The sequence below is a fragment of the Strigops habroptila genome, chromosome 2 (genome assembly GCF_004027225.2).
Source record: "Strigops habroptila isolate Jane chromosome 2, bStrHab1.2.pri, whole genome shotgun sequence".
NCBI lineage: Eukaryota > Metazoa > Chordata > Aves > Psittaciformes > Psittacidae > Strigops > Strigops habroptila.
In genome coordinates, this window is record NC_044278.2 from 61588945 (window position 1) to 61613508 (window position 24564).

At 43.8% G+C, this 24564-nt stretch overlaps 1 protein-coding gene across 1 annotated transcript in view; it reads left to right on the top strand.

The window, feature by feature from the left end:
- The first annotated feature begins 18814 nt into the window (after positions 1-18814).
- SH3RF3 (SH3 domain containing ring finger 3) overlaps positions 18815-24564 on the top strand; it is a 251117-nt gene continuing 245367 nt past the window's right edge. The window contains exon 1 of the mRNA XM_030473715.1: positions 18815-19665. Within this exon, the coding sequence (XP_030329575.1) occupies positions 19258-19665 (408 nt within the window). The 5' untranslated portion in view covers positions 18815-19257. The remainder of the gene's footprint in view (positions 19666-24564) is intronic.

The window sequence follows — 24564 nt, forward strand, 5'->3', positions numbered from 1 at the left end:
CATTCTCATCCTGAAGAGTTTGTGATATCTGTAAGTACGCTGTAGATGTAGCTATTGTAACTCCAGCTGTATACACTATGCCAACCTGTGTGGCTTAAGTAAATGTTTGCTGCATTTGATTGAATCAGGCACTTGGAGTATCTACTGGTTTTCCACACAGTGGAAAGCACATTTTTGCATGTTCCAGAAATCATGTAAATACCTCATTCTATAAATACTTCAGTAAGTCTTACACTGAAATTTGCCCACAGGAGAACTGGCTTTTACTCTGGTGCTAAAATGACTGATAAAGAACCAAATAAATAAATCATTGATGAAGGTTGCATAATCAGTCTTCAAATTAGAAATCAAATTAAATAACTATTTGTAAACCAGTTCATTTTACTGTCGCACCACAAGTAAAGCAGTAATTATAGCTCTATAATCTATTTTGATTTTCTCAACCTTTTAACCAAGACAAATGAAGACAAGTTAGATACAGGGCTTCAGTATTGGCGGCCCATCAGAGCATTTCCTACAGCCCCAAAGAGGGAATATCTGCTACTGCAAAGTTCACCAGCAGTACACATGATGCACCATGTTTCTGGGCCATGCTGAACTGCAGGATTTGGGCCCATACGTACCACAGGCTAGGTGCTTGCTTGTGATCCCTTCTCAGTGTCTTTTTTGGGTAGGAAATAGGAAACTGGTTAATTGCTTTTTTGCTTTTTTTTTTTTAGTACAAGAGACAGCTGTGGAAACACACAAGTCATATTCTTTAATAGAATTTAAGTTGGTTTTGTGATGCTTGGCTAAAATACTGCCTAATGACCTATTTCTGTAAATCGTTGGTAGCTTGACTCTAGTAGATTCTGCACAGGATGAAAAAAAAACTCTAGGATTAGGCCCTAAAAGCACGTTTTCTCCAGGTTAACATTTTTGCTTTAATATATAGCTGTATTACCTAGATTACTGCCTTTCAGCTCCTGCTTATGTAAACCAGTCATAATAATGATTTTGCCTTTCATAATGATTTTCTCCTGAGCACAGTGTTATTAAAAGGCAGATGAAATCCATTACAAGTCTCATTACATTTCCTGTAATGCTAGCATTATATATCAGATAAGGAGAGATAGATAGAGATATAATTTCCTAAGGGTAGCCTTAGTAAAGATTTGCTGGACCTGCACCTCTCTCCAGAGAGCTTCTCTGCCTGCAAGGCAGTAGCCATACACTAGGGCTGCCACTCAGAAGCCAGTTCCTTCTGTGATTAGCTTTTTTTTTATCTTGCAATTTCTGCTCTTACAATTATTAATTGGAAAGACCTTCATTACGGATAATAAGGTGTAATTAGTTCTCTTCAATAAATCTTCACTGTCTTCCATAAATCTAGTAGATCCAAGTCTTCTGAAGCCATTAGTTTTTTAAAAAGAGGCTAATGTGTTTATTAATTTGCTCATTCACTTGTGAATGATAAAACAGGAAGCTAGATATACAAATTCTACATTCTTCAGATGATTATGTGGTTCTCTTCTTGATGAACTTTAAGATTTTTAGAGTATCAAGTATGTAGGAAAAGGAGAGCGGCAAGCGTTTGAACAGAAAAGTACAGAAATTTCCAGATTTTCATAAAAGGCATAACTTGCATTAAGATTTTTTCTTTTAAACTTTGTCCATAACTTTCAATAATTAAGCTTTTATATTATTTCATCCAACCATGGAAAGATGTCTTGTAAGATTAAATAAGCTCCTTGTATGGATGTTAATTTAGTCTCCCTTATGAAATGAAATATCCAGCTATGGAAAAAAGGTGGACCATAATTTGAATAGTAAAAAAATGAATTAATGTCACTAATTCTAGTTCAGGAGATAAGAAAGTCAGAGTGGATTACTGAAAGAAATAACTTTACAGGAAAGGAGACTAATTATAATTTAAATTGTGAAATATTCTTACTGTCACTAATTCTCCCTCAACTGCTTTTTGTGCAATTTATCATTAGGATGACTTCAGTCAGCTGTGGTGATAAATGTGTGCTGTTTTAATGAGTGGATAAAGCAAGGTTTCTAGTACTGGATGTAAGAACAGCACTAAAACCTGTACGTAGGTGTTACTTTCTACTTTGGGGAACAAACGGTGTCCTTTTTCTTTCTTCGATGTTAGTTCCTTGAACATCTGTCAGTCTAAAGTCTCCTGACAAACACAGGTCTCTCATGCAAACTCTGTGATGCTTTTCATCAGCAGCATACTCTGTGTCTGCACTTCCAGACTCTGTGTAATCCTACTGCAGGATATATTTTTATACATTAGGAATAATATGAGCACCAACTCGTACTTAAGAGGAGATGGAAGAGTTAATTATTTTCTATTGTTTGTACCATAGCAAGTGTGACAAGAATTTATTCTTTTTTTTTTCCTAAAAGCCAGAGTGGAGAGGGCACCACAGTTTCCAGGCTCCAGGCCATGATGGAGTGTGGGTTACCTCAGTCTAAAGCCTGTACCCTTTGTGAGGCTGTGGTCCCAATAAGCGACAGACACTAAGCACATCTCTGAAAGATGTGTGGCCTATTTCTCTTCTCTAAAAATAAAATGAAGGAGACCTGCACAAGCTAAGCTTGTTTCCCTGAAGTCTGGCATCTGTAGGCGTCCTCTGAGTCTGAAGGGAGAGGGGCTTGTCAAGGCTCGGCTCTTACGAGCGGTGAGAGCTTTTTTGAACTACTCTAAACTCTCAGGTTTGTTCTTCATCAAAGAGCTCCACATCCCTCCTAGCCACTTCTCACAGCAAGAGCTGCAAAAAGAAAGGGAGAATTACTGGAGACAGATGTCTGTGATACACCAGCACCTGCAAGAGGAGCTGATGCTATTCTGTTGCTGATTGCGCTGCCCTTTCACCTAATATTATTCCCTTCTGGGTGTCCACTGATCACCTGTAAGGCACAAAGAGGAACTCCTTTCTATCATCTAAATGCATCATTTGTCACCCCCTGTTTCCTACACACACATTTCTCTGAGGGCATGGGAGAGAGGGCACAGGCAGGCGCTCTTGGTGGTGTAACGCTCTCAGGTGAGTCATTAGCAGATGCATCTACATCAGAGTTTAAACCCAGACCAGGGATGTTGTGCTTAAGCAATGGTCCTTGTGGTCCCCATTCACTGCAGTGTGGGTTGCATCATGTCAAAGCTGCAGGGGTGTGAATGGGGTTCCTCAAAGTGGATTAAACGAGATGTGTCTCAGCTGCACACCTAACATGCCCCCATGTGGTCCTTGGGGTCAGGCTAGCAGTCATCCCCCCAAAATTGTGTCATGTCAATGAGAGGTCCTCAGCACGAAGGGTTTTGATCTACAAATCCATGTTTATTGAGTTTGTTACTTGTTAAGGCAGATGTAGTGTGTCCAGTTCACATACTGAGAGTTAAGGAAGTTTGCGATCTGGAGTCAGAAAGGTGTTATCCTGCTGTGTGGTTTGGCAGGGAGGCATGGAGTATACTCCTTATTCACAATACAGGCCATGATCTACCTTTAAGCATCCGTCAGATATCCGGTGACTGCAGGAACTGAAAATGTTGTCAATCTCCCCTAATTTTTCCTCTGCTGCATTAAAGGTAACACTATTGGTCTTTTCCTACAGGTGGCAAGCTTGTGGCAGGACATATGTGTGTGTAAGGCATGGGAAATGGCCCTTTGATCAAAGCCTCTGCTGTAGTCTGTGGGGACTGGATTCAGTGACCCAGCAGATCCTCTCCAGCCCTGTGCTCCTCCGCCTATGCAAATGTCAGAGAGGAGTGGATGGAAATACCTTTGGTATCAAGGACGTAGATCAAGAACTAATGCTGATGCAGGGTGCTGGGCTCCCAATTAATTCAGTACCCTTTTTCACAAGCTTGTTCGTATGGTCTTCAGTTACCTTAGACAGTGCTGGCATAAACACTGCTTAGCTGGCATTGTAAGGAATCTGGTCTTCAGATACAGGCTATGTCCATCTCTCATGTGCTCTCGACATTGACAAGCTTAGAGATTTGGAATTTCCAGAGTAATTTCTGTGAATTTTGTCTGAGAGTCTGTAAAAAATGTCACTCTGACTCAGTGCTGCTGGGTTGCTACCCAAGGGAAAATGCCTGTCTTCAGCCTCACTATTTTCACCAGCACCATATGATCAGAAGGAGACTTTTTTTTTTCCCCAGAAAAGATACTTCTAGAATTTAACTCCCCTGACTCAAAATGATGCCCAATGCAAGTAGCAATTGCTGGTGTTATGAAATGGCTTTTTCCCCCCCCACTTTTCAAGTGTTGGAAAGAAAGTCCTGTCTCCATCAACTGTAATTACTTAATTTCTCTCTTCCTTCCACAAAAGCCTTATTTCTCCATCAAACCACAGTTTTATCTTTACACAACAGAACAAAACACATTGATGAATCTTAAGTGACAACATAATGCAGCTAGAAACTTTCTAAGATCTTCTGTAGTTACCTGATTTTGCAGAAAATGCACTAATTCACAAAAAATCTATTTTTTTCTATCCCTTTGAAGGATAAAAATTACAGTGCATCACAGAGGTTTCTCAAACCATTTCCAGCTATGAAGGACCAAACAGTTATGGGATGAGCCACAGCAGTACCCAGCCATGCTCTGAGCATCCCCAGAGGTGCCTGGCTGGCTCAGGAGCCACCCAGCTTGCCCTGTGTGCAGCCCTGCTCAGAGCCTGCTGGCTGAGAACAATGCTAATAACACACCAATGGTTTTAGTTGTTGCTAAGTAGTGCTTACCCCGATCAAGGACTTTTCAGTCTCATGCTCTGCCAGTGACGAGGGGCATGGGACGCCGGGAGGGAGCAGAGACAGGACACCTGACCCAAACTAGCCAAAGGGGTATCCCATACTGCAGCACATCAAGCTCATGATATAAACTGGGGGGAGTTACCTGGAAAGGACCAATCGCTGCTCAGGTCGGGCTGGGTATCAGTCAGCAGGTGGTGAGCAACTGTATTGTGCATCACTTGTTTTTTTGGGGGGGGGTGTGTGTGTTATTCTTTTCCTTCTCTGTCTCTCTTTTTTTTTTTTTTCTTTATTTCAACTATTAAACTGTTCTGATCTCAACCCATGGGTTTTAACTTTTTTCCCTGATTCTCCTCCCCATCCCACTGGGAGAAGGGGAGTGAGCAAGTGTCTGTGTGGTACTTAGTTGCCGGCTGGGCACCCACGACACTGTCTGACTATGAACCAGCTCTTCCCATCTAAAGCAGACCATCCCCTCCATTACCTTGTGTGATAAACAGGTCTCTTAAATGTAGTACAATGGCAGAACACTGTCTTCTTTCTATTTGCTTTTTTTCCTAATAGTGCAAAACCACCCTTGTTTCCATAGTATTTCTCTAGGAAACATTCCTTTGTAAAACCCCCATCTATTTCCCTTGTATTCTTCTCAGAGCTGTGGGTATTATAAATTTTCCAAATTCCACCACTTCATTATTTAGCTGGGTATTAACACAGAAACCACAGAAAATAAGAGCAGACTAGGCCTTGTCAGGTGATCTAGTTCATCACTCTGCCTGAGGCAGGATGACCTGGACTTATGTCATTCCTGGCAGATATTTGACTAACCTGGTCTTAAAGGAAACTTAGCCTTCCAGGGAACTTAGTCCCCACCATATGGGGTTTTGCTAACAGGGATATAACCCTGCATGCATATAGCCACGTGGTGTGCTGACAAATGCAATTTCCCCTTCATGTGAGTGACCAGACCCTGAAACCGAGGCGTATGTAAGACACTTAAGACATCACAGCTCTGTTGCCTGCTGGTTTTTTTCACCGATGGTTGTTGCAATCTGTGTTTTCCTGGGATATGGTGCATCTCAGCCTGTACATCCCCATCTTTTCACTGAAGCTTACTAATGAAAAATCGCTTTTGGCAAAGTCATAACACTAACCACGTCTCTGCCTGTTTTGTTTTGGCTATGGAAAAAGATCCCACCTGGGCTGTGCTGTGCTCTTCTCCTCCCTGGCAGATGCTCCTCTCCTTTTGTCTGCCATTTTAAAATCTTGGCAAATTTTGCTTTAAGGAGTCAAATAATAAAGCTGCTTCAGCCTCTCCCTGTGATGGAAGTTCCTTCTTATTCTAGGTTTTAAAAAATCCTCACTTCTTTTTATGAACAGGGTGGTTTACCCTAAAATCTTGCTGATCTCTCTTTCAGCAAGCAAAAAGACAGCAAAAGCCTCCTACTTGTTTTCTGAGGCACAATGCAGCTCATTCTGATTTAAAAAAATACTGGGGTGAATATGTGATGCTTTTTTCAGAAGTTCTATTGCAAAATCTTTACGTGCTACTTTATTTGATACTATGAAAACACAGAAATAAGCACTGAAAATGTGCTTTTCTCTCAACCACGGGTACACCAAGCTCTTCGCATAGCTTTGTAGTGCTAACGAGGTAGAGAGGCTGATGTGCACCAAACCTCCTTGCAGATGTTTTCTACAGATCAGCCAATGGGTTGGTGTTTATGGAGCAGATGCTACTATGCGACAGCTGCGGTGAGTTACTTTTGGAGCATGTGCTTACAGTAGATGACGGCTGTGGTACATGAGGTAGATGAGGTCATGCAGGTAGTCTGAAGGGTTTAAGGGTGTATTAGCAGGGCAATAGAGAAATAGCTGACAGTGGGTGTAAATGTGTGTGTGTTTGTGTGTGTGTTGTGGGAGAAGTCTGTCCCAGAGCCAAGCAGCTGCTTCTGCCAGTACCAGGCAGGGTACCAGCTGCTCGCAGGGATACAGAAGCACGCTGAATGATGGACCACCTCCTCCATAGCTGGGCATTTATTCAAGTTGCTGAGAACATATTGTGAAATATCCCCCTTTTTCACTGCTGTGGGAACTAGCTGCATAGGTGTCCATAGCATCTTTGGCAGGGGTATACCTCCAACAGAGTATTAGATAGTATTGCTTAAGCTGTTGATTTAGCCAAAGCAGATTGAAATGCTGCTGGCCTTAACTCCTTAGTTCTCTGTGATTTTTCTTGGCATATGAGTCCTCCTAATATCTTTTCTTCGTTACACTTTTGCCACACAAGACAGCTAAATCTCTCCCCACTTCCCCCCCTTTCCTTCCCCCCTGCCGTATTTTCTGTGGAAGCAGAGACCAATGATTCCTTCAGATTTAAAGCTGCCAGCCATCTGAAATGAAAATAGGTAGTAGAAAGACCCAAATTGAACCCCACTCATCACAGAAAGCCCTCCCTGGAGGTACTATACCTCATTCTTACTTCTCCAGAAAGTCCAGCTGTTTAGACCTCTTCTCCCAAGATAGGCGGAAGCTGCTTTGCCAGAGCCCACCAAAAAGGACTGAGAGCACATGTTTGTATTTCAGACACTTTCGAGGTATTGATGGTAGCATCAGCCCATGCTGTTATTCAACACTTCTCTGCAGCTGAGACTTCATGTTCAAGTGTCTGCTTTGGGAAAAGTGCCTTGCTGGTGTGCTCAGTAAACCCTTCAGAGATGTATACTGATTTCTGTGTGAGCATAAAAAAGACTGGAAGAGTTACGTGCTTGAAATGTCCCCTTTTCATCCATACTTTTAAAGGTTTGTGCCAGTAGCTCCTGAGATCTTGTTTAGCCAATGTCTACAGCATCCAGATTCTGCAGCGGTGAAAGATGTGGTTGCCCCTTTGCATCTTCCCACATATGCCTGGAGAACATCAGCATCTTTATATATATATCTCTCTATATGGGCAGTCCATCTTAAAGAATCACAATCTTTGATGGGAAACTGTCTACTCTGTTAGAGAGCTGAGGGGACACCTTTATATTCCAAACTCTGCATTTTAGCATATTAGTAACATTTGTTAGCATATTGAAGTCAAAGTAAAAGCAGGAAGCAGTAAAGCTTTATCTCTTTTCCCAGCTCATATTGACAGAAATGTTTATAGTAATTTGGTCCAGAGTGTTACTATTACAGGGCTTGGCTGATCTTTTTGCATAAACAGGCAGCATGAAGTGATTAAATCAGTCTCAGCCCCACTGTCACGGAGGCCACATTACATTGCCTTTCCACTTTTTTGTTGTGTGTCTTCCTAAAAAAAGCATGTGATGGTGTTGCTCCTGAATAACAACCTGACTTTTGACCAAAGTGTGTAATTTTCTAGTAATATTTATTAAATGCTATTACTTTCATACCTATTGTAAACTAGCATTTGGTCATAAACAGCTCTATTATGTTCTGCATTAGCCCAGTAGAGGTGAGTTGTGAGCCAAATTTTTTGAGAAAATAGTTTATGATATGATTTTGCAGGGGGAAAGAAGATCATCTCTCAAATTTATTGTCTTCTTGCACCAGAATTTCCTCAGTGTGCAGATTTTTACAACACACAGTAGCACTGACAAAATGCAGATGTGGTCTGGAAAGGCAACATTGTAGAGTCTGTAATTTTATTGATTATGTTCAGTTTTAAATTATGGGGTGGAAAACCTAATGTGCAATACCCTGGACTATATAATTTATGCTCTGCAAATGAGGTACAAATGCTGCTCTGCTGGGCCACATTAATGTTTTTTGCACAAGGGTGAATTATTACAGAACGGGTAAGACAGTATGAACTGGCCTTCCAGTTATAAGCTATTATAATTTGGCTTCTCAGATGGGAAATAAAAAAGGGAAAATTAACATAGTAGAAAGAAACACCTTTTTTTTTTTTTCCTGTAAGTGGAAAGCTGGGTACATAGTGAGCATTTCTGCAAATGAAAGAAAATGTGCTTTGATAATATTCAAGACCTTTTTGTGTTTTCTTTCTGTAAATAATCTAGCACATAAGTGCTCTGATTGTAATGCTCATGAGGAAGGTAGATCCCAGAGAAGCATATGAAGAGTGAATGCTGACATGTGAAGGGTTACTAATACAGAAAACCCAATACAAATGATCACTCTTCTCTATCCAGAAAGCCTGAATCTCAGAGTCACAGAATGGTTTGGGTTGGAAGGGACCTTAAAGATCATCTAGTTCTAACCCGCCTGCCATGGGCAGGGACACCTTCCACTAGACCAGGTTGCTCAAAGCCCTGTCCAACCCGGCCTTGAACATTTCCAGGGATGCCTCCATGTAAACATCACACATAAGAAAATCCTCTTGAATGCTGGGCACTGAATACTTGATTAAATACCATATTACAGGCAATGCATTTTTACATAATTTCTCCAGGAAATATTTTGCATTAAACAGAAACTGAATTTTTAAGGTTTTGCTGTTAGTGCCTTTGTGAGCATAAAGCACTGACATATAATAAACCCCAACCTTTCGAATGTATCCTGGATTGTTTAATGGTAAAAAAAATTAATATTTCAACTCAGGGAGTCACTTGAAGCTTAACAGTAATATCTAAATAGGTATCAAAACTGAAGTAAAGTTGTAAAAATAGGCATAGAGCATATAAACAACAGTGGAAGTCTATCATCCATTTTGCTGAATCTCAGGATCTTGCAGTTGTGTTTCCTATAGAAGCAAAAGCTAATGATACAAAACCTGAAGTACTTCCTAATATAATTTCTCTGTATAGAGAGGGATGTGCACCTTTCTTATTTACTGTGGACAGAGATGATTTTGAGCTGCCACCACAAAGCACTTCCTCTTCTGACAGCTCTCCATAAGGCAAGAAGTGGAGGCTGCTCCAAGAATTCACTTCAGGATTATCTTTGGCTCCTTGCCCTCTGCAAAATGTTTAGGCAGCATTTCACTACAGCTGAGGGTGATTTCCTATTCAGGGTTTAAGTGTAAATTACGGGGTTAGCTATTGATCCACAGGGACTTGCATTGCACTGGTCTCTACTAGGGAAAAAAAATTGCCTTCTTTCACGTTACTGAGATTGTTCAAGTCAGTTGAATTAACTATTTCCACAAGAGAAACTGTGCCCTTTCACCATGCAATTCATTTCCTCTGCTATTTTGACAAAGCTTGTTGACTTCTATAACCTCATTTACAAAAGCAGGCAGCAACCACAGCTTTCAGTTGACCTCAGCAAGAGCTGCTAAGTGTTCAGCTATTCTAAAAAAAAAAAATCAGATAATTAGAGCACAGTATGAGGACAGTTTATGTCTTGCCACCGAATTTTGAAAGCAAAGAGAGGTGTCAAGCTGGTTTATCATATTAGGTTGAGTTATCATATTCATTATTTCTGAGTAGGTTATTTGCTTCTTTGCAGTAAGGAGCCCATCAGCCTGTTAAATTTTGTATGCACCCGGAGAAGCTGATAGTGAAATATAACTAAATAAGTAATTTTCTACCAGGACCGCATTTAGAAAAGGTATTTCTTCAGAAAACTTGGCAAACTATCAAGAGGAATTTTTTTTTTTTTTTCTTTCTTTCCTTCCTTCCTTCTTTCCTCTCCTCCTAGTTCCACCTGGTGTTCCTATGTGGTATTGTTTTCCTTAGCTACCTTCAATGCTAAATAATTCTTAAGTTACATACATAGTGTTAGATACTACGGACCCCCCCTCAAGCCAGTTTTCTCTGAATATTTCAGACTCATTTTTTCAGCTCACACTGCTAGAAAATATGAGTTAGCCTGTAGAAGTGCCTAATGTAGGGAACATGATGTAGAAGATCAGCAAGAAGAGGATGAAGGATCAAGGTTCCCCAGGAAGGTGAATCCTGGCACGAACTCGAAACGTTGCAGCATTTCTTGAATTGGGTATGTCCAACCTGGTGTAAGACAGGGCAGAATTTATGCTGGTTTTCTTTTATTTCACATACTTTATTAAACAACAAGACAGCACTTGTTCATATAGTGAATTTTGTCATTTCCACCTCTCTAATATTTGCCTATTGAAAGCACAGTGTTCATGTGCTGAAACTGTTATTACCAGGCATTTACAGAATACAAGTACTACAGTTTTTCTAGAGATGAGTAATCTCTGAATTTTAAAGATAAATATATACAGAAGGATAAAACGCATAAGAAGAAGCTAAATACCATGTGTTTCCTGCTCCTCTTTGCAGGCGCTGGGGAAGCAATTATTCCAAATGATGGAGGGGAAGAGCTATAGCTTCAGTGAGTGAAATTTTGAAAGCTCCTCTGTAGGGCATATTTCTCCATGTGTCTTTTGAGACCTGGCTGGCTCCTTCACTTCCTCGACGTGACATTAAAGCAGAGAAACCACAAAACTGCTTTCGGTCAGATCAAGTTAGCCACCGCAAGGGGGGAGAAGAAAATATTAAGCCGTGCCTTTTTTGCTCTACAAATCCTTTTAGCCCCAGATTGGAGGCTAGCTCATACTCATTCTAGAAATCAAGTCCTTGCAAGATGCCCAAATGCTGCCTACAAATGAAACATCAAAAGATCTCTTCCTATGCAACAGACCATGCTATAATCCTGGCAAGTGTGCCCTTATTAGAGCAGAACTTGCCTCTTTATTTATTATTCATGAATACATTATAGTGTCTTCAGAAATATATTCTGCAGCAGGTAATGTAGTATGGGAAAAACAAAAAACGTGTATGTCTAATTACAAGAGACATTGTAAAGATCCTGTAGCAGTGTACGTCCTTAGCACTGGCAATGTACTGCATTATAGATTAAAACAACACAAACACATTACACTTTGTCTAGTGTTTCACTTTTATTGGATGTATGTTGCTAAGAAACAAAATTGAAATGTCTCTTTTGAACCTGAAGCCTCTTGGGAGTGTGGTATTGCATATGTAGTAAATGTTTTTCACTTTAGGAAGGATTTAATGGTAGGCCAGGAGAAGCAGGGAGGGTTCACTAGTATTGCATGTTTTCCAATCTACTGCAAATGAACCCAACTATTATGGTAGTAAAAGCTATGCAAGGAGTTCCAGCTTCTTCTGGAATGAAGTGTTGACAGCTGCTTGTTTGAATATTAATAAAGTCTATTGAGTTATTCCCTGCCTGTATTGTCTGTAGCTTGAAACTGTGAAGACTTCTCTGCGTATTGCATCTTTATGTTTCTAAGTACATGCCTGTCTGCGGAGATAGTACCCATTTTGTTCCTAGAGATGGTACGCCTCATTATAGAGAAAATTACAACCTTGTGCTCCATTAAACATTTATTTTGGCAGCATTGTTGGTTGCTGTTTTCCCTCTTCGATCTAAAGAAGTAAATGCTGATTGAAAGAACACGTGTTCTCTCTTACATATGGTAATTAATCCTCACTCTTCCAAACTTTTGCAAATAAAAGTCAAAGTTATTCCTGAACCACATGCAAGAAAAGAAAAGTTAATTCTGCTTTAAAAAAACCCAAAAAACATTTACAAAGTCAAAAGCATGACACAGAAATGAAGAATTTTATAGTGCACAGTATTTTTTCATGTTTTAGCTGCAGATGGCTTGTTAACGTGATCATGCATCGACTAACTGTTAGTGCAGCAGCAGTTTCTGCTGTTTAAGTTTGAGAAAAACATTGATAACATGATGGTTCAGGCTCCCCTGCTGGGGAGGGGAAATCTGGAGTTTTCCCTTGTAGAGGTGAGAACCAGCCACCCAGGCACTGCCACTGCCCTGGGGATGCAAACACAACTGCTGTGCCCATATAGCACTGGGCAAATATGGTCAAGATGAGTCTCCAGAAAAAAACAGGGCTCCAGGCAAATCAGTTTCCTTGGCTGGCTGCTGTAATTGAGTAAACCTGACTAAAACTGGAAATATTAACCATCCTCAGCTGAACACAGTCCAGTCTCTATGTGGGCACACAAATCAAGAAATTCAGATGTCAACTCTAAGTTTACTGGCAACTGGGCCTTTAAAAACAACTGCAACACAAGAAGGTTAAACAGCTAATTTTGATCTTTTAAAAACTCACGATTAGAAATGTATAGATTAACCATAGCAATCTCTTCTTGTTCCCTGCAATGGATTTCTCGAGAACAACTGGATGGGTGCTGGCGGTAGGACAGTGATTAAATAGTTTGTCTTCTCACAGTTGTGACAAGTAAACCATAACAGACGAGTAACTACGATGCCACTCGATGCTGCAAAGCCACTCTATCATTCCCACTCCTCAGCTGGGCAGGGAAAAGAAAATATAACAAAGGGCTCATGAGCCGAGATAAGGGCAGGGAGGGACCAGTTACCATCACAGGCAGAACAGACTCTACTTGGGGAAATTAGTTTACATTATGACCAACCAAATCTGAGTAAAATAATGAGAAATTAAAACCAAATCTTCAAACACCTCTCCCACTTCCCCTCCTTCCCAGGCACAATTGCACTCCCAAATTTTCTACCTCCTCCCCCCAGCAGCACAAGGGGAATGGGGGTTTGGTCAGTTCATCACACATTGTCTTTGCTGCTCCTTCCTCCGCAGAGGAGAGAGTCCTTCCCACACTGCTTCAGCTTGGGGTCCCTCCCACGGGAGACAGCCCTGCATGAACTTCTCCAACATGAGTCCTTCCCACAGGCAGCAGTTCTCCATGAACTGTTCCAGTGTGGGTCCCTTCCACAGGGTGCAGTCCTTCAGGAACAGACTGCTCCAGCGTGGGTCCCCCGCAGGGTCACAGCTCCTGCCAGCAGACTTGCTCCACAATAGGTCTCCGTGTGCTGCAGGTGGATATCTGCTCCACTGTGCAGGGCTGCAGGGGACAACCTACCTCACCATGGTCTGCACCATGGACTGCAGGGGAATCTCTGCTCCGGCACCTGGAGCACCTCCTGCCCTTCTTCTACACTGACTTGGTGTCTGCAGGGCTGTTGCTCTCATGTGTTCTCACTCCTTTCTCTGGCTGCAGTTGCTCCTCCACAGGAACTTCTTTGCCTTCTTAAGCATGTTATCCCAGAGGCGCTACCACCATTGCTGATGGGCTCAGCCTTGGCCAGCACCAAGTCCATCTTGGAGCCAGCTGGCATTAGCTCCATTGGACATAGTGGAAGCTTCTCACAGAAGCTGCCCCTGTAGCCCCCCCACTACCAAAATCTGGCCATACAAACTCAGTACAGAGACTGTGTCAGGTATCCTCAAAGATTATGTTAATTTTATATGCAAATTAGTGGGAAATCAATGAACTGGGAAAAGTATTTTGATAAATGGGGTAAATTAATTCATCACTAACAGAAGTATCTTTGAACTTTTAAGAAAAAATCTGTTTGGCCAAGTGACGTCAATGATCTATGAAGAAGAGAAAAGAAATAGGATGTCTTTTTTTCTCATCTTATGGAACTGTAACTGGCTCCTAGAGAGGGCAAGGAACTGTAGTTCACTATAGTTGTGACCTGAAAAATGCCTCAGGATTAGAATAATACTCTTCTTCAGCCTTCAATGCCATGAAGCTCATTTCCCCAAAGATTAAAAGCTCCTTACATAATTTATGCCAAATTTACTGCAAAGAAGATAGTCTCATAAACATTTGAAGCTATTTTTCGGCCCTTTAAAAAAAAAAAAAGTTATAATAAAAGCTGAAGTTTTAATTTTATGAAAGCCCAAGGTACACCTTGACTTGCCTCTGTCCACATTTTTAAAAAAAAACCCAAACTACAAGGAATGTGATAGAACTTGACAAAAAACTGCAGTGCTTTGATAGGCTGCTGCACTGAGATTGGCAATGAACACCATGTATTCTCAGAGGAAGTGTAATTTTAATTCACAAGTTTATTGAAATAAAACTACACTAGAATGCATTTGCCTAATATATAGAGCTGTAACATTTTAAATTTTAAAATTTTAAAACGTTTAAAAATTCCAGAGTCCAACTGAATGGATTTTCTATGACTTTCTTATGTGGGGGACCTCAGATACTCTCTCCCTACCTTGATACAAGGGTAGGCTGCCACACATAGGTTGCCAGGACAGGTACGGTAACAGCCAATGTACTTTGGGGGCAGTGGTCTTGCTGTAGCTTCCATAAGGATTTTCAGCCACTGACTCTGTATAATCTGTCTTTTGACAGGAGAGGTTACCCTTCCCATGTGTAGGAAAAGCCTTTCTGCAGAGCTATTGCTAGGATTTACAATGGAGGGAGAGACAGACAGACAGACAGATAGATAGATGTCAATCAAAAATCTCACCTCCAACCAAAGGAGTAGACAGAAGATTCCGTCATCAAACTTGTCCATGGTGTGAAATCAGTTTGGTATTTTTTCCTAGCTGTACCAGATTGTTTATGTCCAATAAAAGGAAAAAAAGACAGAGCTGACAAGTTCCCCTCCTTCCCTCTGCTTAGTATTAATATCATTCACTTCAGAAGTCCAAGAATGCCTGAATTATTTGAATCTAAATGTAAATAAATCAAGTAATGTAAGCATAACTGTATGATCATTTAAACATATAGGGAAAATGCAATAGTAAAAATGGACTGCTGTGCATTCCACTGCAAGTTTAGTTACATTGACATTCTAAAATAATAATGCCTACCATTCTTATAACACTTTCTAGGTTTGGGAAGGATCATACAAATAAGAGCTACTCATTGTTATTTAGCAGGCAAGTGTTCCCTAGCTGTGCAAACTGAACAGTTATTGTGCTGTAGACCTTTACAAGCAGAGCAAGCACACGAGCAAAGATGGAGAATAATTTCTATATAATCACACCTCATTTGGTAGAAGACTGCAAAACAGTTAACCATTTTCAAAAGCAGCATGCAAATACATGAAAACAAAGCTGAAGGTGTAATGTCCACATATTTTCCCCAGAAAAATGCCTTTGAAACCAATACAGACATAGTTACAGAGAGCAAAAACTCTCCTGTTCTGAATTGAATAGTAAGAAGGCTCATGCAGAGAAAAGAACCAGAAAAGGAGAACAGGCTTTTTGTTGTTGTTGTTGTTTGTTTGTTTTTAATTGAGACACTAAGCAATACTCAGTAAGTTATTATAATTTAAGGACAAATACACATGAAGTCTTGGAACGCTTCAATATCACTTTACTCTTTGGCAGCAGTGTTTTGCTTTTTTGTAGTTTCTTCTTGTCTCCAGGTAATCATCAAAGTTAATGCATCAAGAAGGATTTGTTTCAGCCACCATGGGAGTGAAGCCACTTCCACAGCCTGAAACAGGAGATGCTTACCAGCCAGCTCCTCACACACACTCACCAAGGGACGCATGGCAAAATGTGCAGCCCTATCCCTGTGTGTAAAACAGCACCTCTGCTTAAGAACCGTGTTAATCACATTACTTAATTAGTTCCCAAATAATCACTTCACGCTTATAATCTGAATCTAGATGTTTTGGCAGCTAAGCCAGAGAAATATAAAATCCACATTTCTTTAAAGTAAACCTAAACCTGTTTGGGCTTACTTTTACATCTCTTTCCATTCCTTTCTGTGTGTTTTATCTCAGGCTTCTGAGTGTTTCATCTTTTTTCTGTTTCTAAAATCAATAATCTGAATATTTAATTTCTTAATATTTAATGTAATATTTCCTATGGTCTCTTTAGCAAGAAGAGAAAGTATGTGTGATGATTTTTTTTTTCCTTCAATTTCCTTCAGGCCTGGCCTAAGTCTCATTTAGGCCCAGGCACAGGGAAGCACACAAACACACACTGAACTTTTAAGTGTGAAAATGCTTCTTTTGACATCAAAGGCTCTTCAGACACAGGAGGTGTTTTTACTAGTTGAAGCCCAATGTGCAAGTCTCTCCCTCCTTTTCACAAAAGTGTGCTTTTACTTGTCTCTAGTCCCTCGCATAACTCGTGTATAAACCTTTCCCTCTTTTAATCCTTGCTGCCCTTCCTTTTCCATCACCTCTTTTTCTTCTCATATGCCCTTTTCCCTGTCCTTCTCTGGTTACCCATTTCCTCCATCCTTCTCAGTGTCCCTTGCACACAGTCCTCCAGGGTGGTTTGAGAGCTCCCTCACCTCTTCTTCCTCTGCTGTAGCTTTGCTTATGCTTCTTTATGATGGCAACCAGCTCACGTTCAAGAGTGTGCTTTACAGGTGGACTACACCAGACTCTCCCTACAAGTGTGTCAGCCATTTCTTCTATTGAATAATAAATGTTTTGCACATCTGCACCTTTTTAAAGCTGTCCCAATATCAAGAGACCCTCTCATCATCTTTGGATGCTGGTTCTCCAAAGTGTTCTTCCTGCTTTGGGGATACGTAACTCAGAAACTCTGGGCAACCCAGTGGCAGGTTGGTTTGACTGCAAGCCCTGGAGCAACCAGAAGGAAGGATGGAGGAAAAACACTTTTCTAGTCACTGGAGGTACACTGGTGTGTAACAGAGCACTTTGGGCTTTTATGTTTTGACAGCAATATTTAAGTTTTCACCTCTGAAGGAAGCAATCTGAGGTGCTGGAACGATTATGTATTTCATTACAGATTTTCCAGTATTCCCCTCTCCCTGCTGAAGTGATGCTTTTTATCCTTGAAGGTTCTCCATTACTCTTTTTCCTTAAATTAACAGTTGTACTCCAGAGAAAGCCCAAGTCCTTGATACCGTATTTCACATTTCTCCAGGCATCAGTATTATTTATAGTTTAAAACTGTTGAGTTTGGTATTTCTTTCTGCAAGGACATAGGTTAGATTACTGGACATTACTCAGCAACAAATAATGATCTGAGCTCTGCATCAGGAGCTTTTCTCTAGTTTTGCACTTACTCCTTCTCTTCTAGAGTAACATAAGAGCAGCAAGATTCATGGCTTTTTGCACACTGAAATTTAGTTAATTTAAAAATACAGTGTCTAGGTTACCTTTAGCACAATAGGGTCATCTTACTCTATAGCATCAGAAGTTAACTATAGAGGCCTAAAGCTGACAGGAAGATTTTCTACAGCCTTCCTGACACACCTCTCACAAAAAGTCGATTTTGAAAGCGTCACTTGAGAGAGGAATAGGAGAGCTTCTGCAAGCGCTTGGATTGCGTTCCTGAAATCTATAAGTGCTCTGTTACAGCTCAGGCACAGGTATAGAAGAAAGCTTGGACCATAAATGAAAATTTTCTTTGGCAAGGTGGCAACATATTTCAATTGTAGTTTCTGGCTTAAGTAGGCCCTTCAATCATACAAATAGTCAAAATAGCTAAAAAGAGGGAGATTTTTCAAAAGAAACATTTATCTGAAGAATGGGGCTTTGTCTGCAGCTTCTCTGAGGAGAAGTTCCATTCATCTTCCGCATGTACAAGTGGCTGCACCTTATCTTTTTGTATCTCCTGCGGTTATTATGCACCATGGATGCGTAAGTCCAAACTGACAGGGTCTCGCAGCTTCCAGCAGGGCCTGAATATGAGTTCACCCAGGACGCGGGTACCGGTTGGAGACCGGACGCACCGGGACAGGCGCGGGCTGAGCACAGGATAACCGGCAGGAAGAAGAGGCTCGACCTTCCTTCTTATTTTCACTTTCCCAGCGCCGCAGGGATTGGGCACGATACAGTAAAGATTAAAGATTATGTGGGGACGCGCTGACGCACCCGCGGCGGAGGGTGCACCCGGGGCTCTGCGCTGTACCTCGCCGCGCCCGCCAGGGGGCGACGCGCCGCCAGGGATGGGGGGGCCGGACGGCGTCGTGGCCCCCGGCCCCGCTACCGGCCCGGGACACCAGCGCTGTCCCCCCGAGGGAGAGGTTATGCCCACGGACCCCTTCCCGGCCGGCCGCCACCGCGACCCCGAGACCATTGGGGCGCCCGACCCGGTCAGGGCTGCGGGGGCTCCCCCAAGCCCTCTCCCGGGTGTCCTCGACTTCCCCGCGGGGGTCTCCTCCGCCTGCCCCGGCAGGCTCCCCCTGGAGCAAGAGGACGAGGTGGCAGCAGCGGCGGAGGCAGGCGGGCGGCGAGCCCTGCTGGGTCGGGTTACAGGGAGCCATGAAGCGGCGGCGAGGCGGCGGGGCGGGCGGGGACCGCCTGCGGGGCGGCCGCCGTGCCGCGGGCGCCCCCCCCCGGGGCTCCCCGCCGCTCTCCGCCCCGCGCGGAGGCGCGGCGGGCAGCTCGCCGGGCCGCGCCGGGCCCCACCGCAGCCGCTGAGCCGCGCCGCGCCGCGCCGGGCGGCGGGAGGAGGCGCGCGCGGGCAGGTGCCCTCCTCCCGCACCGCTCCGCGCCGCTGGCATCGCCGCTGCGCCGCACGGCGGTGGGCAGCGCCGCCCAGGCAGCCCCCGAGGTCGCCGCGGTCCGCCGCCGGGGACAGCCCCGCCGCCGCCTCCTCGCGCACCCCCGCCGCCCCGATGGCCCCCGCCGCGCCGCTGCCGGCCCCCCCCCGCCGCCGCCGGCCGTGGCGGCCCTAGGGGCGTCGGGGCCCTGCGCTGCCCCGCGGAGGGGAGGCGGAGGCGGCGGCGGCGGGGCGGGGGCGGAGGCGGAGGCGAGGGGGTGGCGGAGCGGCGGCGGAGCGGCGGCGGAGCTGGAGCCGGCGGCGGCGATGGACGAGTCGTCGCTGCTGGACCTGCTGGAGTGCTCCGTGTGCCTGGAGCGGCTGGACACCACGGCCAAGGTGCTGCCGTGCCAGCACACCTTCTGCCGCCGCTGCCTGGAGAGCATCGTCAGCTCCCGTCACGAGCTGCGCTGCCCCGAGTGCCGCATCCTGGTGGGCTGCGGCGTGGACGAGCTGCCCGCCAACATCCTCCTCGTCCGCCTCCTGGACGGCATCCGACAGCGGCCCCGCGCCGCCGGGGGCGCCAGCGGCAGCGGCAGCCCCAGCGCCGTGGCCCCCGCGTACCCCCAGCCCGCCGCCGCCGCCGCCCCCAGCGCTGTCGCCGCCGCCGCCGCCTCGGCCGCCGCCAGCCTGCGGGAGCTGGCGGCCGCCAGCCGCAGCGCCCTGCTGGGAAAGGTGGGTGCCGGGACCGGGGGGAGCGGAGGGGCTTGTGTGCGGCCCCGGTTCGCCGGCGGGACGTCCCGCGGGGCGGCGGAGGCCGTGTCCCGGCGGGGCAGTGCGGTGTGGGCCGCTCCGCGCGGCTGCGGTCGGCGGCTGCGGTTGTGCCCCTCCGTGATGTAAAGATGGGAGGCTCGGGGAGGCTCGACCGGGGCTGTCCTCAAAATACTCCGGGCTGCGGGAGGGGCCGCCCCGGGACCCTCCGCGGGGACTCGCACTGGCTGTCTGGTAGCTACCGCACCGACGGGTCCCGGGGCAGCCCGCGGTGTAGCGGAGCTGGACGTGGCTCCCGGAGTTAAGATCCGCAAAGTGCCTCGAAAGCACTTTTATTCGGGTGTCGGCCTCTGCCAGGTGCCTGTCAGGTGCAGACAGGAGCTGGCTCTCGCCTCCGTGCTGCCTGCGGGGATCGGCCGCTACAAACACTCGGGCGGTCCGGTACCAGCGCTTTCATCTCCCCCCTTATGCCACCCCCCCAAGTTCTCCGCTCCCGGGCGCTGCATGTGTGGTTAGAGCCACAGAGTCCTGCCAGCCAGAACTGAGTGGGGCTTGAAGCTGAAGTTTCCCCTCCCAAGGGAACGTAATTTCATTTTTATGTATAAGGTGTGTGATTTATTTAACTAGAATACTGCAGCATCTGCATTTATTTATTTCAAAACTGCGATCGAGTGCCTGGTCTTGCTCCCTTTAAAATCCATGGCAAGGTTTTCATTGACTCAGAGGGAACGAGATCAATTCCTTACAGTGTTCAGTATTATTGTCTAATTTGATATGATACAATTTACTATAGGACCTCTTTAGGAGATGGGAACTGAAGACTGTGAACTTCATCGTATTTCTAATGTCATATATATAGTGGAATTATTTAATTGTCTTTGATCTGTCCTGAAATCTGCTTGAGCTGTAGTTTCATGTACAGGCTTTTGATTTTGCAAGGTCAATGCAGGGATTACTTGTGAAGTTTTATCGCTATATAAATGTTTCAGTTAATTAATTTCCTTTTTTTTTTTTTTTTCCCCTGAGAAAAACAAACAGACCTGTACTGGCATTTTGAAGTTTTGCCTACAGGAAATGATGGCAAATGCCATACATTGTTCCATAACATTCAGTTTTGGAATCTAAAGTGAAATATGCTTGGCAGTATTTCTGGAAGGGGAGATCCTTTATTACTGAGCTGTAGTCCTCAATGATCTTCAGGTATTTAATAACAATTTGTGAAATTTAAAGAAGAAAACAGGCAGTGAGATTCTGCCCTCTGCTTTTTTACTTGTTTGTCTTTCAACTAAACTTAGTGTTGTGGCTTTGTTGTAGCAGACAACTGCTGTCATCTTGATTTTCAGGATTACAAAAAGAGAAGTTTGCATTCATGAGGTAGTTTAAAATACAGTATCCTCACAGTCTGGTTTGGTGTCCAGTTAGTCTTCTCTCACGGGAGGTAGGGTCTGCATGGAAGGCTTACTACACCTGCAGGGTTCGTGTTGCAGAGCCAGGGTCTTACCCCCTGACCAAGCTTTTGTGACCATCCATCAGAATACAATCTCTGGTTTGTATATCTTTAAATCCTAGTCAAGCTAGGATGTTGCAGGGAGGTGTGCATGTAAGGAAATGCTTGCTGGGGAAAGTTACTCGAGAGTAATTTTAGGTGTTCATGCAAATTTTTAGACAAGTTGAATGTTCATGATTTCACCATGAATATTGGTGAAATTTGGCAGGCTTTTAAGAAGTCACTTCCCTAGCCATTATTGCAGATTATCATATGGTAAATAAAAACACATCGTGTTCTATCATTTTCTGGCTTTGATTGAATAGCACTTCGGTGAGCATCTTCAGCTCTGTTGTCTGTTTCTGTGTGGGTTGTTACCCCTCTGAATTTTGTAGAAAGCAAAGTTGCACATGACCTGAGAATCACATTTTTGGCTTTTATGGTTAACAGCTGCAGGTTTTAACCCTTGCTGGGGCTTGTGGGTGATTCTGGGGCAGTGGGTCTGCTAGGGCAGAGTGAGTCTGTAAAAATGTTTGTTTGGCCTTTTGACTGACGGCATGATTTTATCCTGGAAATCAATGCAATGTTCTTGATCCTTACAAGGTTCATTACAGTGAAAGAAAGTCTGAACTAATCTGCTTTTAAAAAAAGCATCGGAGGAGAATAATCCTCTTTGGAGCTGCTGATACAGCTGATTGCTGAGCTATCCTGGAGACAAGTACAGAACCTCTCTCTGTACTAAACAATAGATGGTACAAACCATCCTAGAATTAGGCTTTTCAGGGCTGATACTGAGGAGCAGAATTGCATCCCTTTCAGTCCTACGTTGATCTTTGACAGCTTAGCTCCTTTGGAAGTGATTATTTTTTATATATATATATTAACTTCATAAATTGCTGTAGATTTGCTGCCTGGGGCTTAAATGCAAATTACACTATTTCACTAATTAATACCTTTCATTTTAGGTAATGTGGTATATAAAATGAGACATACCATCATGGGCTTTTTGGATAGGAAGGAAACTGCTAATTAGGAAATGTAATGGCAGAGAGCCAAGGTCACTTCTATCAGACTTCAGACTTGCCCAGATCCTCAGACCGATATGTTAGAATCACACCAGGGATCTGTTTCTGTGAGAATTTTAATTAACCTTTCAAGACAGAGCAGGGCCAGCTTTTGTGTTGCTATTACACCTGTGTTTTGCTTCTACACCTTACACTTTAGGGAAGTCTTCTTTGTATAGACGGTATTTTCTAAAATCAGTGAATGCTGTTTATCACTTCGGCAAAACTGGGGGGGGTTTGTATTTCTTTATCTGCTCTTTGGTCCTTCTTTTCCCACAGTTTATGGCAGACTCAGTCTATCCAGAGTGCTGAAGCCCAGTGTCAGAGTGGCTGGGCTGGGGATGAACTGACACTGTGTCTGGTCCTAAAGTTGTCCAAGACCAGTCTGCAGAAAGGCTTCAAAAATACTTTGATGTTGTAAGATATGTGGTATAAACCTTCAGTATGAAAGATCTCAAAGTGGTTTTTATCTACTAATACATGCTTGGAAAATATTTGGGATTCTATGGATACATAGTGGTATGTGACTTTCAGTAAGCCCGTTAGTCTCCCAATGCCTCTATTTCAGCCTGTAAAAAACCCCAATAGTCTGTTTCTAAATGGTATAACGTATTTTGTGACGTTCACATTAAAGATGCTATGTATATGCAGAGTGTGGTATTAGACATTATAAAAGGGTCTGACTGCTGAAAGAGCACACTGGAAGAAGGGGGGAGAGGAAATCCAGCGAGTGCTGGAGTGCCCCCCTCCCAGGGGATAAAGCAGGAGGCTAAGAGTGGTTTATAATGGTAGGCACATTACCCACAAGGTTATAATTTATTGGCTCCTCTCTTTCCATTACCACTGTCAAACCGCTTGGGGAATTTAGGTTCTGTCAAAGTAAATGGCTCCCTTAGATTGTTGAGGCATTATGGTAAATCTGCCTTCTTTACTGAGTGTGGGGTTTGGTTGGTTTTTGGTTTTTTTTAACAATTATTGCAGTTTATCACTCAGAATTTTTTTTTCAGGAGTTCTCAAGATCTAATAGCCAGTTAAATGCATTCAAGTCTTCAGTAATTTCCTCCCAAACCAGGCGTTTCCCACTCCAGGTGCGGGGCTTATTGCTTGCTTGCTTGCAATACAAACTGAGAACAACATTTGCATGAAAAAGAAACAACCTAGAAAAACAAAACATGTCTCTGGTTTTTCCCACAAGAGCGAACATGGCCAAAGTGATGGGTAGGCGTGTGGCGCATTACCAGGTGGGAGTATAGGTAATGGTAGAGAGTAAGATGTGCATACAAGGAAAACAATGTGTCAGCATGCTTGAGTGAAGTGACGGATGGGCTGCACTCTCCTGTATTGCACTAGATGCTTCTCCCATGTATCAGCTTTGCAGAGCTATTTCACTGTTTTGGGTGGAAGGCTGCCATTTGCTAGCCCAGGGGAAAGGTTACTACCCTTGGCTTCACAGGAGTTTGCAAAGCAGAGGGAGCAGCGTTAATTTGTTATCTAGGCTTTTCAGTTGCTCTATTTGTAGAAATTCTCCGAAAGAGACATTGAGTCATTATTTTTTGTGGGTCCTGCCTCATCCTACACTGGTTACAGTGGGTTGAACATGAAGCAGACCTTGCAGTGATTTTCTGCTGCTGTATTTCCTTTTTTAATACATTTCTTATCAGGTGAAGATGCCACCCTGGGTTCTGCAAGAGGAAGCAGATGGAATCTGGCATTTATGAGCATTTATATCCCTTAGAAGCAGCAGTGGGTTGGTTGTATAGGGGGCACACTTTGTCTTGAGCAAAGGAGACTCTTCAGCTTGGCTTTTTAATGATCAGGTTTGCACAGATGGGAGTGCCTTTCTTGTCAGCAGCACACGGTATGCATAGGCCCATGGACTTACTTAACTTTTGTTCTTTCTCTCTGACTTAGTTGCTTCTGATACTGCAGTTTGGCTGGCCAGTGCCTGAACTTTGGTGTAAAGCCATCCAAATAGGACTGATGCTCCACGTGTTAAAGTCTCTGATCTTGACAATTCTTTTTTTTTTTTGTCTGACAGATGGCTAAAAAATGTGTTTCAATGCAGGAGATTAACAATCACACTAAAGGGGACTGTAAAAAATGTACCCAGGAGTATCTAAAATTGCACCAATTAAAGCTGTCCTCATAGAATTGAGTGAGCATAGGAGAAGCGATTGCTGAGGGGCTGAGTCAGAGAAATTCATCCTTCAATGCTTTTCAGAAAACCTACCATTTGCATATTTCATCTTCATGTCCATTACGTTTTCCAGAAGTGGAGTATTTTTACCCATTTTTGGATGATGCTGTTAACTT